The 10,935-nt window shown below is 69.9% G+C and overlaps 1 protein-coding gene across 1 annotated transcript in view; it reads right to left on the bottom strand.

Moving 5' to 3' along the window:
* The window catches only part of MYO18A (myosin XVIIIA), a 28,147-nt gene extending 17,218 nt beyond the window's left edge, over nt 1-10,929 (bottom strand). Inside the window, exons 1-19 of the mRNA XM_025214574.1 lie at nt 10,846-10,929; nt 10,550-10,726; nt 9,998-10,208; nt 9,696-9,838; nt 8,958-9,058; nt 8,599-8,662; nt 8,268-8,412; nt 7,002-7,013; nt 6,225-6,398; nt 5,807-5,897; nt 5,483-5,675; nt 4,486-4,572; nt 3,343-3,484; nt 3,089-3,248; nt 2,805-2,991; nt 2,110-2,347; nt 1,455-1,564; nt 918-983; nt 120-248 (exon numbers count right to left, since the gene is read on the bottom strand). Coding sequence (XP_025070359.1) covers nt 120-248; nt 918-983; nt 1,455-1,564; nt 2,110-2,347; nt 2,805-2,991; nt 3,089-3,248; nt 3,343-3,484; nt 4,486-4,572; nt 5,483-5,675; nt 5,807-5,897; nt 6,225-6,398; nt 7,002-7,013; nt 8,268-8,412; nt 8,599-8,662; nt 8,958-9,058; nt 9,696-9,838; nt 9,998-10,208; nt 10,550-10,702 — 2,406 coding nt within the window. The 5' untranslated portion in view covers nt 10,703-10,726; nt 10,846-10,929. The remainder of the gene's footprint in view (nt 1-119; nt 249-917; nt 984-1,454; nt 1,565-2,109; nt 2,348-2,804; nt 2,992-3,088; nt 3,249-3,342; nt 3,485-4,485; nt 4,573-5,482; nt 5,676-5,806; nt 5,898-6,224; nt 6,399-7,001; nt 7,014-8,267; nt 8,413-8,598; nt 8,663-8,957; nt 9,059-9,695; nt 9,839-9,997; nt 10,209-10,549; nt 10,727-10,845) is intronic.
* Nucleotides 10,930-10,935: the final 6 nt, after the last annotated feature.

Consider the following 10,935-nt stretch of genomic DNA (forward strand, 5'->3'; position numbering starts at 1 on the left):
GGGAGTGGTGGTGGGGGAGGCCGGGGAAGCCGAGTTGCCCATTTTAGGCTAAGTCATGCAGCTGCCGGCAGGATGTAAACGGTGCGGGGGGGCGGAGGGATGCGGGGGGCGCTCGGTACCTTTCTCTTCTTGAAGTGCTGGCGAGCCAGGAAGCCGCGGCAGGCCGCCTGGAACAGGGCGATGTTCTTGCTCGTCTGCTCGTCACGCTGCTCCTCCAGCCGGGCCAGGGTCCCTGCCCGGAAAAACACCTGCGCGGGCGGGGGAATAGTGAGTGCCCGGCCCGGGGCAGTGCCCGCGGGCGGGGGCTGCAGGTGATGGCAGCAATCCAGATCACCTTGGCACAGGCCCAGTCCAAGCGGGGACAGCAGCCTCCGATCGCAGCAGGGCAGCCGCGTCTGGGGCCCAGGACCGATGTGCCATGGCCCTGGTCCCTGCGCGCCGCCCATGGAGCCCTGTCTGCAGGTGCAGCGGGGGGGCTGGCAGGGAGCTGTGGGGTCACATCCAGCCCAACCCCTGCCTGAGGCAAGATCAGCCCCGTCCAAACCAGCCCAGACAAACGCCGCGCGTGCCCTCGGAGCCGCACAACAGTCGCCCCGATACAGCCCCAAGCATCACCCCTGGCCCTGCCCCCAGGATACAGGGGGGCCGTGGCCGCCAACGTCCTGCTGCTGCCAGGGGGCCGTGGGCACTGCAGAGACCTCAGGGTGAGGCCGTGCCCCCGCTGCAGAGGAAGGCAAACCCCCCCAGTCCGGGCAAGGGGGAAATCCCTTCCTGCCCCAGTGCAGCGTGGGGCTGCGGCTGTGCGCAGGGGCAAGACCCCCCAGCCAGGACCCTGCGGGGTGGGTGCCAGCAGGAGCGCTGGCCCAGCCCAGCCCCATCCCCAGCACTGCCAGTGGAGGCGCAGGCGGGAGGCTTACCCGGCTCAGGCCCATGTAATAACTGCTCTTCTCCAAGTCCAGCGACTCCAGGAGTTCTTCCACTGCCTGCGGGGGAGCAAGAAGGGGATCAGGGGGTGGCACGACCACAACACACGGCCACGCTCACGTGCAGCCGGCCGCAGCCCCCCGGGCTGGCTGTGCCTGGCGCTGCTCGCCCCACCCGGCCCCGCCAGGCCTGCCCCACGCCGCTATCTTGCAGGGGCAGCCGTCACGGGGGAGGAGACCAGAGCCGCCCAGGAGACCGTCCTCATCCGTGCCGCTCAGACAGCTCCAGCCTCGCTGCTCCCAGCAGAGCAGAGCAGAGCAGAGCCAAGCCCCACGGCCACCAGCGCACGGCAGAGCCAGCCCCGCGCAGGAGAGGCTGGAAGCGGGGTCGCCCCATCTTTCCTGCTGCCCCCTCCCTGCCATGCCCACAGGGCTATGGAGATGAGCCCCGGGGTCCCCAGCACGCAGCACCCCAGGGCCCGGGCCACGCTGCCTGCCACGGGGGAGGGCGCGCAGAGCACCCGCACGTACCCGCTTCTCATCCATGACGATGTAGTTGCGCCCATGCTTCTTGGTGAGGTGCGGGGCCAGGACGTCAAAGCGGCGCCGAAACTCGGAGAACACCATGTGGTCGGGGTAGCCTGGGGGGCGCAGAGGGTTACGCGGGAGCGGAGCAGGGACCCTGCCACCAGCCAGGGGGTAATAGCAGCCCCAGCGCTGCTGCCCCCCTGGGCTGAGCTGAGCCCTTTCTGGCGAGTGCCCGCAGGGATGGGAGGAGGGGGCAGCGCTGCAGCTGGTGCCTGGAATCGATTCCCAGGCCAGGCCGCGACGGGAGCGGATGGAGGGTGCTATGGATCGCATCTGGATTGCAATTAAAGCGCAGTGTCACTTGCTCACATCTTAATTAATCACTGGCGCTATCGACCGGGATGCTGACCCTGGCCGGGCTGGCCGCCGCGAGCCCTCGATCATGCCGGGGTGCGGCATCGATCTCAGGTCACGGCTGTCGCCGGTGGCCGGGGAGATAATGAACCGGTGCCGTGGCAGAGTCTATAGTGACAAATGCCGCGTGCGGCGCGGGCGGGAGGCTTGTCCTCCCCTGGCCACGCAGGGAGACACTGCGGCTGCAGTCCACTGGGGACCACCCGCTGCAGAGACCACCCGCTGTGTGCACGAATGCCCCCACCTTGCCGGTACATGCGCAGAGCGTCGAGCAGGCGGGAGCCGCGGACCTGCGCCCGCAGCAACGGCACGTCCAGCTGCATGAGCCCCGCCTCGCAGTGCTCGCCGTGCAGGTCCAGCTCGCTGCTGCTGACGCGCCGGCCTGCCAGCCCGCGCGGGGCCCCGGCCCAGCCCTCCGCCTTGGGCAGCAGGCAGTGCACGAAGTGCACCTTGGACTTCTTGATGGTGTCGATCAGGGCATCCTGCGGGAGGGGAGAGCACGGCGCGGGTCAGCGCAGCACAGACCTGGCCCGCCCCAGGGCGGCCGTGGCAAACAGGGCAACTCGGAGCGCACGGGGCAGGCCAGCACCCCCAGCACGTCCCCTGGAGCAGCCCAGCACCGGGCCCACACCTCCCTCTGCTCGACCCAGGCAGCGCGTGGCCCCTGCTCCCAGCCTCCGTCCTCCCAGGGGACCGCACAGCAGTCCCTGCATTTCACCGCAGGCCCCTGGACATGCTACCAAGGGTCTGGGGCAGGAGGACGTCGGCCCCATTAGGAAGCCCAAAGAGACGTGGGCCTGGAGACCTCTCGGTTCAGGCCGGGGGTTCTCCTTGGGGTCCCCTGAACCCCTTGCACATGCATGTGCTGCGCTAGGGGGACCCCGGCCTGGCGCCCGGTCAGAGATCCCGGCCCCACTGGGGCAGCGCTGGGCCACTCACCACCTGCAGCTTGATCTGGATGCAGAGAGATTTCTTCTTGACGGCCGCCATGCCGGTGGTGAAGGTCTTGCGCATGCTGGTGGCCCGGCGCAGCGCCAGCTGCGACCCGCCCTCCAGGCCCGCCACGGAGCCCGACAGCACCAGGGCCGTGCCGGCCCGGCCCGCAAACAGGCTGCTGATGATCTTCCTGCCGAGGGGCACGGGGGTCACTGGGAGAAGCCCACCCCGGAGCCCAGCTCCCCCCCTGGGCAGGGCAGACGCCCGGGCCGTGCGCCCCGACTCACTTCTGCGAGTCCTGCAGCAGCGCGGCGGCGTTCTGCGCGGCCGGGTTGTGCTTGACGTAGCCCAGCCAGCCCGCGGTGTCGTACTCCACCCAGTTGGTCCCCGAGCTGTGGCCCAGGAAGAAGTGCCGCGGCCTCTCGCTGCGCAGCAGGGGGTTGGGCCCTGCAGAGACGCCTCGGTCAGCGCGTGGCCCAGGCACCACGGGACACTGGCCCCCCCCGACACCGGGCACCGTGGCCCTGCCCCCCTCCCTCACCTTTCTTGTCTCCATCCTGGGGCCCGTAGTAGGTGAAGAGCCGGTCCAGCAAGGTGTCCTCGTTGCCCCCGGGCTGCAGCGCCTCCTCCTCCAGCAGCCACAGCAGTCCCCGAGCCTCGTCCGTGCGGGGCAGCGAGCGTACCTGCGGGGAGGCCAATGTGCCGCGTCACCCCCGCACCTGGGCATGGATGGGCGGGTGTGCACCCCGCCGGGACCCCGGGCGTGCAGGGAGGGGAGCGTGCAACTCGTGCTGCAGGGGGACTTGGGGCTGGCGCTGCTCTGGGCGACACAGGCAGCAGCGGTGCAGGGAAACCTGGGTGCTGAGCGCCTGGACACGTGGACAGGATGCATGGAGGCTGTGAGGAGGCAGCTGCTGGCATTGGGGCGGGGGACTCACCCAGCCAGACTGCCCCCAAGGGGCCTGGACCGCTGCTCTCCCAAGCCCAGCAGCCCCGCAAAGCCCAGGGGGACGCCCCCTTGCACCAGACCCCCATTTCCCCGTGGCCTGGCATGGAGCCGTGGCCCCCAAGCCGCTCGACGGCCGGGGCAGCCCAGGGGTGCCCAAGCCTGCAGGGGAGGGGGCACCCCAGGCTCCGGCACAGACGGGGTCCCAGGGCTCGAGGCAGGCCCACAGGAGGGGCCCCGAGTGCTACAGCCTGCTCACGGGCACCGCTCCCTCCCACCCAGAGCCCAGGGCCTGTGTGCGAGAGATGCGCCCGCTCGCACCGAGCACGACCTGCGGCTACAAACCTCGGTGCCCTTCAGCTAGAAGGGACGGGCAGACGGAGCCTCCCAGCTGAGCCAGCTCAGCACGGGCAGAGCCACCTGGGAGCTGCAGGCCCAGCGCTGTGCGTGCCAGGCCGGCGTGCACCAGGCTGGGGGTGCAACAGAGGCCCCGCTGGGAGCCGGAGGCAGCGGTGGCCTTGCAGTGGGGTGCATGCAGGAGCCAGAAACGCTGGCCCCTTCCCTGCCTGCGCGGGACGCGCCAGGTCCCCGGCCCTGTGGCGGCGCGGGTCGGAGAGCAGCACGATTCCCGGGCGGGTGAAGCAGGGGTCCGAGTGCAGGGTGCGGGGAGCATGCGGCGCCGGGAGGGAGGGGAGAGGAGATGCCACGCCTCGCCGCGCGGACCCGGCTTGTGCTTACCAGTGCCTGGTGAGAGGGCTGGTCTACAGTGGCCACAGAGCCCGAGGGAGCGGGCTCTATGTCATCTAATGCAAGCTCTATGTTTTCCTAGAGAGGACGGACAGACGGAGATTAGTGCCTGTGGCTAGAGATCACGGTTACGGGGCCCGGCCAGGGCCAGCCGGTACGTTAGTCTATTCGAGAGTCTACGACACTCATCTGCGGGGGTCTCCCCGCGCGGCTCCAGTCTCCCCACGGCACGGGGGAAGGCACCGGCATCCTGCTGCATGCCCCGCTCCATCACCCCAGGGTGCTCCCCTCACCAGGGGGCCTGGGTCTGAGCCTGTGACCCCCCCCGGGAGGCAGAGGGCGTTGGGCCAGCCCAGGGGGTGCAGGGGTCACAGCAACAGCCCCTGCCTGGGGCAAGAGCAGCCGGCCCCACACAGCGGGGGTGAGGGGGGCCAGGTCTGATTTTAGAGCCGTCCCCCATATGTGGGGACAATGTCGGGGCCCTGGAAAGGTGCCAGCCGTGCGGGCCGGTCCTGACCCCAGACAGGCTCAGCCCAGGACAGAGGGGTTACCCGCTGGGGGGGGTGGGGCGGCAGCAGGATAAGCAGAGCCCTCCCCTGCACAGGGACCCCCAAATTGGCGCTGAATCTTCTCCCCTTCCCTGCCCCAGCTGCAGACCAGCCGGGCCGTACGGCCCCCCAGCCCCTGGGGCTTTGCTGGCAGCGAGGAGGAAGCAGAGGGCTGCCAGCAAAGGCCCCAGCCCACGGAGACTGGGCCGCTCCCGGGGAAACCCCTGCTTCCAAAAGCATCCGATTCAGAGAGGCTGATTAGGAGGAGGCCTGTGCTACAGGGTTAGACAGCAGCTGGCGGCTATGGGGGTGGGGGGTGGAGAAGCCGGGGCAGAGAGGAGAGGGCAACGCAGTCGGCGACGGGACCTGCCCGGGCCCCTTCCAGCTCCCCGGGATGGGGGACGCCTCCGTGGCGGCAGGCAGGGAGCCGGGAGCGCTACCTCCTTGTACCGCTCCAGCTCCTGGACGAAGGTGCGCTCGTGGAAGAGCGCCTGCAGCCGCTCCTGGGCGTAGTTGTGGCACAGCTCCTCGAAGGTGGCGCCGCGGCCCTGGCCGGCCAGCTCGGGGTTCTGGAAGCCCGGCGTGTCCACCACCATCATGGAGCACAGCGAGTGCTGGCTCGACTTGAGCGCCCTGCGCGAGGGAGACAGGGCTGGGGGGCGGGACGGAGCGGGGGCAGCCCTCCCCAGAGCCAGGGCCTCTCGCAGAGCAGCCAGGGCACGTTGCTGCGGGCCGGGCGGTGCCCGGGTCCGGGGCAGACGCACCTGTTCAGCAGCGAGATGAGCAGCGTGAAGAGCTCCGAGTACAAGCCCGAGGCCATGCCCTCCAGGCACTCCAGCGCCGTCAGCTTGGGGCCTGTGCGGGGAGACGATTCTGCGTGAGCTGGCTCCCACCTGCCCCCAGGAGCCTTGCAGCCCGCTTCCCCGTGCCCCTCTTCCCTGCACCAAGACCCCTGCGGGTTTCACCGAGGACCCAGAGACAGGACAGCGTAGCGGCCTGGCAGCCAGGACCGGCTCTCTGCTCTGCTACAGACCCCTGGGAACCTTGGTCACATCCCTTAGCCTCACCATACTAGGTGTGCCACAGTAGTTGCACACCCCAGAGAGGGAGCCGGCCGAGCAGGGGACCCAGGGCTCCCAGAACGTCACCCCCGCTCTTTCCCAGCCGTCAGGCACCCCGTACCTGTGCCGTCGCCCAGCCCGGGCTCCTCGGGGCCCTGGCGGAAGGAGGTGGAGCGCTGCAGGGTGCTCTTGGGCTGGTGCTTGAAGATGGCCGAGGAGAGCTCCTCCAGGCTGCAGCCCAGCAGGTAGGCGGCTTTCTGGGCCCATTCATGCCGGGCAAATTGTTTCCTGCCGGCTGGAGGGGAGGCAGAGTCAGCACCGCGGGCCAGGCTGCTCCTCGCCAGGCAGTCCCCAGCCCGGCCGGCACCTGCCCAGACCGATGCAGCAGCGGAGGATGCTCCCGGTGCATCCCCAGGCGCGCGGGGCACAGGGGTCTCGTTGGGGGCACAGGCTCCAACCCCCTCACCCCTCGCGCTCGGCTCCGGGGGCACATAATGGAAGTGTATTTAGGAGACTAGTCAAAGGAGACTTCTGCTGGGGGGCGGCAGGGCAGGGCTGGAGAGGAGCACGGGGTTCGGCCGGGTGTCCATGGAGCTCCGACGTGGACCCAGAGAGCCCGGGCAGTGCCGCATGGGGAGGGAGAGCCATCCAGGCCGCCGGGCGGGCATCCATGGGGGGCAGAGAACAGGCTGGCAGCATCAGCCACAGCTCTCCCAGCAGATCTGTGGCCAAACCAGCCCTCCCAGCCCACCCGCAGCTGCACGTCACCTCCACGGCGTCGCACCAGGACAAAGCGGGGGCTGTTAATGGGGGGACACGGGGGCATACAGACAAAGGACCACGGACGGGACGGGACGGGACGAGGCACGGGGGAGCAAGGGGGAGGGAGGAGCTTTACCTTCGTCGGCGTCTGCAGTGCAAGGGGACAGCATGCACCATGCAAACAAAAACAGGGGGTTAGAACACACGGGACGGCGCCACGCGGCACGCACACGGCCACGGCCACGCCACACAGCCGCCAGGACCCGGCCTTTCCCCTCCTGCACCGGCACTGCTCCGGCCAACGGGCACCACGACGGGGCCAGGACCCACCACGGGGGTGGCAGCAGCACGAGGCCACGTGGCACCAGGAACCCCCATCTCCAATTCACCAATCCCCAGCGGCAGGGGCCTGTCTCCACAGCCAGGCGGGACACCCCGGCATCTTCCTGGCCACCAAGAGCCCGCGACCCCAGAACCACAGATCTGCTTCCCCAAGTGCCCGCGCGCTGCAGCTGCCGCCCACGCCAGGCCCCGAGAGCACCAAGCAGCTGCGTGGGGGGCTCGTGGTAGCTTTGCCTCTCCCTGGGCCACGGGGCAAAGCAAACCTGCCGCGCCAGCATTAACCCATGCTGCGCCGGCGTGGGCACCGCCGGTGCCGTGCTGCCCCCTAGTGGCCCCACAACCCCATGGAGCCCGGTGCCTGCCACGGCCCAGACCCCCGTGCCCCACGGCCGGGGTCTCCCAGACAAACTCCCGGCACCGCTGTCCGGTGAGCGCCGCCCAGACGAGCCCCGGAGCAGGGGCCATCTGCAAGGCGACTGCGCAGGGCTAAGCAGGGCACGGCCACGGGGAGGCCGTACGAGGCGTCCAGCCCGGGCCCATGGGCCAGCTACCCCCAGTCGGGACGGGGAACAATTTGGCAGAACCGGGAAGGGTGCTGGAGCCCACAGTGCACCGCCCAGCCCCGACACCGCCAGCCACCAGCACCCGCCCGACCCCCGGGAGTTACCGGCTCCGGCTGCGCAGGGCTCTGCAGGGAGGCAATGGGAGGGAGCGTTAGCCAGGGGCACAGCAGCCCTGGGTCTGGGGGCGCAGACGAAGCCGATGCGGGGTCCCCGCAGCCGGCCTGGGGGTCTCTGCTCCCTGTCTCCGCGGGAGCCAGCCTGCTCCAGCCCGGGAGGGAGCACAGCACCCACCCCACGTCGTTCCTGTCCCAGCCCCACGGTGCCGGGGGCTCGGCCATGTCCTGCTCAAGGAGCTCAGCAATGGTCAGACCCCGCTTGGAGGCCGGGGCTGCCAAAAGCCTGGCTCCAGAGCATGGGACGACGCTCGCTGGGGTCCATCATCCGACCAGCTCCTCTGTCGGACGCGGACAGGGCCCCCCAGCCGCACGTTACGTTACCTTTGGTGGCTCCGGCAGCGCCCAGGTGGTAGATGGCGCCCAGGACGAGCCAGAAGGCCTTCTGCTCCTCGGCGGAGATGCCCATGACCTTCATGGCAGCCTGCAGCTTGCTGAGCTGCTGCGCTGCCTTCTGCTTCTCCTCCGGCTGCAGGAAGGGCCAGGCACGGTCACCCGGGGTCTGCTCCTGCCCCAGCCCCCTCCGAGCACAGCCCTGACCTGGGCACGCGGGGTGAGCCTGCCCTCCGTGCCCCCAGGACCTCCTGCAGCAAGAGGGCTGGGCTGCGGCCCCAGCCGAGGGGGCCAGGCGCTCGGGCTCAGCTACGAGGCTCACCTTGTGCAGCGGCGCGATCCCAAACACGTTGTTCTCGGGCAGGTGGCCGAAGTGCAGCTCGGTCCTGCGGGGGCAAAGCAGGGCCTCAGCACCGCAGCATGGGTGGCTTCCCCCTGGAGCTGGGCACGCAGACGGACCTCAGCAGCCCGCCTTGGTGCCCGGCTGCAGGATGGAGGTGCCGGGCTTGGGAGCCCTGCAGACACTTCCCTGCATCCCGGCTGGACCGGCCAGGCCAGGACCACAGGGCGTTAGGTACCCTCAGGGGGCTGCGCACGGCTCTCGGAAACCCATTGGGCTCCAGGCTGAGGCAGCCGGGCAGTGTCCTGGCGCGGGAGCAGGGAGCACCTGTCCGGCCTTACCTGAGGGCACTGTCAGCGCAGGCCAGCAGGTAGTAGAAGACGTGGAAGGTGGCCTCGTTAGCCGGCCGCCGGGCCAGCCGCAGCTTCTCCAGCAGCATTGTCTGGGGGCAGAGCGGAGCAGGGGCACATGGAGCAGGTGGACGCTGCCTGCCCCACACCCCGCAGCTGGCACCAAACCCCCCGCGCTTCCTCCCTGCCCCAGGGCTGCGCGCCCGGCTGGCGACCACGCCGCGCCTGCTTATCCTGCCGTGCCAGGCGGCGCGAAGGAGAGAGACACCTCGTTATCACAAGCTAATTCAGCGCGGAAAGGAAATCAATACCCGCCTGCGCCTCCCCTCTGCAGATGCAAACACCAGGGAGCGCGGCACTCGTCGGCCGAGCGCTCGCAAACGAGCTCAGCCAGCCGGAGGGCATCTGCCGGTGGACACGCGGCTCCGCGCTGGGCGACCCGCAGCGCTGCAGGCTGGAGCTGGTCCCCCCCACACATGGCCAAAGCCATGGGAGAGCCGACCTTGCTGCTGGAGCAGGAGCGTTGGACCATGGAGGGACAGGGCGGGACCCCAGCCCGGCCTCTGCAGGGCTCCGGGTGGTGCAGGGACTTTGGGGGCTGTGTCCGAGCCGGCAGCAGGCCCCAGCAAGGGCCGGCGGTCAGTCCCATGCCCGGCAGGACTCAGCCCCCTCTGACGGCGCGCACAGCGCATGCCAACGAGGCCGCAGCAGCCCTGCGGCACCTCTCACCTGGATGGAGGCAGAAGCCACCTGCCCGGCCTGGTCGAAGTCCAGCGAGAGGATCTGGGAGAAGCGCGTGGCGTTGCCATTCATGCTGGTGCTGCCGTTGCCGAACGCCTCCAGGACGGTGTACAGCGCCTGCCACTTCTCCGCTGCAGCGTGACCGCGGGCAGCCGCTCAGTGCGTGCCGTGCCAAGCCAGTGCCCGTGCCCGGGAAGCACCCCCCACCAGGCTGTGCCAGGAGCCCCTCCCTCCCACCCGGTGAGGAGCAGCCAGTGCCGCCCGAGCGGGGCCGGTCAGCGCGCACCCACCTGAGAAGACCTTGCTGGAGCTGCCAGCGATGGTGGCCAGGTACTGCACCAGGTGCTGGCAGCTGGTGGTCTTGCCACTGCCGCTGCCCCCCAGCAGCACAACGGACTGGTCCTGGCGGCTCATCAGCATGCTGCGGTAGGCGGCCTGGGCCACGGCGTAGACGTGCGGGGCCATGTCCTCCCGCCGGCAGCCCTTGAACATGTGCATCACCTGCGCGGGGCAGGGTGTTTGCGTGGGCTGGGGGCCAAGCAGCCACCCCACCCCCTGCCAGCCCCTCACCGGCTCAGACACCCCCACGCACACCTAGGGGTCACAGGGGGACGACCTCGGCCCCACAGAGCCAGCGAACCCCAAGCAGCCTCCAGAGACTGCCGAGAGCAAAGCCGTCTAGCCCGAGCCCCCATGCCACGGAGGCAGCCTCCAACCCCTGGGCGGGCAGAGGGAAGGGTGACGAATGGCATCGAGCCTCGGGCTCTGCGTCGGACCCAGCCTCTTCCCCCCTGCCAGGGACCCTGGGGCTCAGGGCGCGAGCGCAGCAGAGCGGACGTTACCTTCTCCGAGTACATGGCCGGGGAGCTGAGCGGGTTGACGACGAGCATGGCGGGCCCTGCGTAGGTGTGCAGCAGGTTGGCGCCGTAGCGCTGGCGCAGCGTGTGCAGCACGCTGGACTCGTTGAGATATACCAGGCTCGCCAGGTCCTCCATGCGGTCGCAGCCCGGCGGGTTTGCCTGTGGGGCAGGGTGGGCACCATCAGGCTGCCAACCCCCAGCCTGCCCGGCACCTGGGACACAGACGGGCTACAGGATCGGGGCCCCTCACCCGCCCACCCCAGCCCCCCGGCTCCCACCTTCTCCACGTCATCCTCGTCTACTTCCAGCACGGTGCCGTCGTGGTCCAGCCGCACCTTCACCTTGCCCTCGGGCAGCAGGCTGGCGTC

The sequence above is a fragment of the Alligator sinensis genome, unplaced genomic scaffold (genome assembly GCF_000455745.1).
Source record: "Alligator sinensis unplaced genomic scaffold, ASM45574v1 scaffold1244_1, whole genome shotgun sequence".
Taxonomy (NCBI): Eukaryota; Metazoa; Chordata; order Crocodylia; family Alligatoridae; genus Alligator; species Alligator sinensis.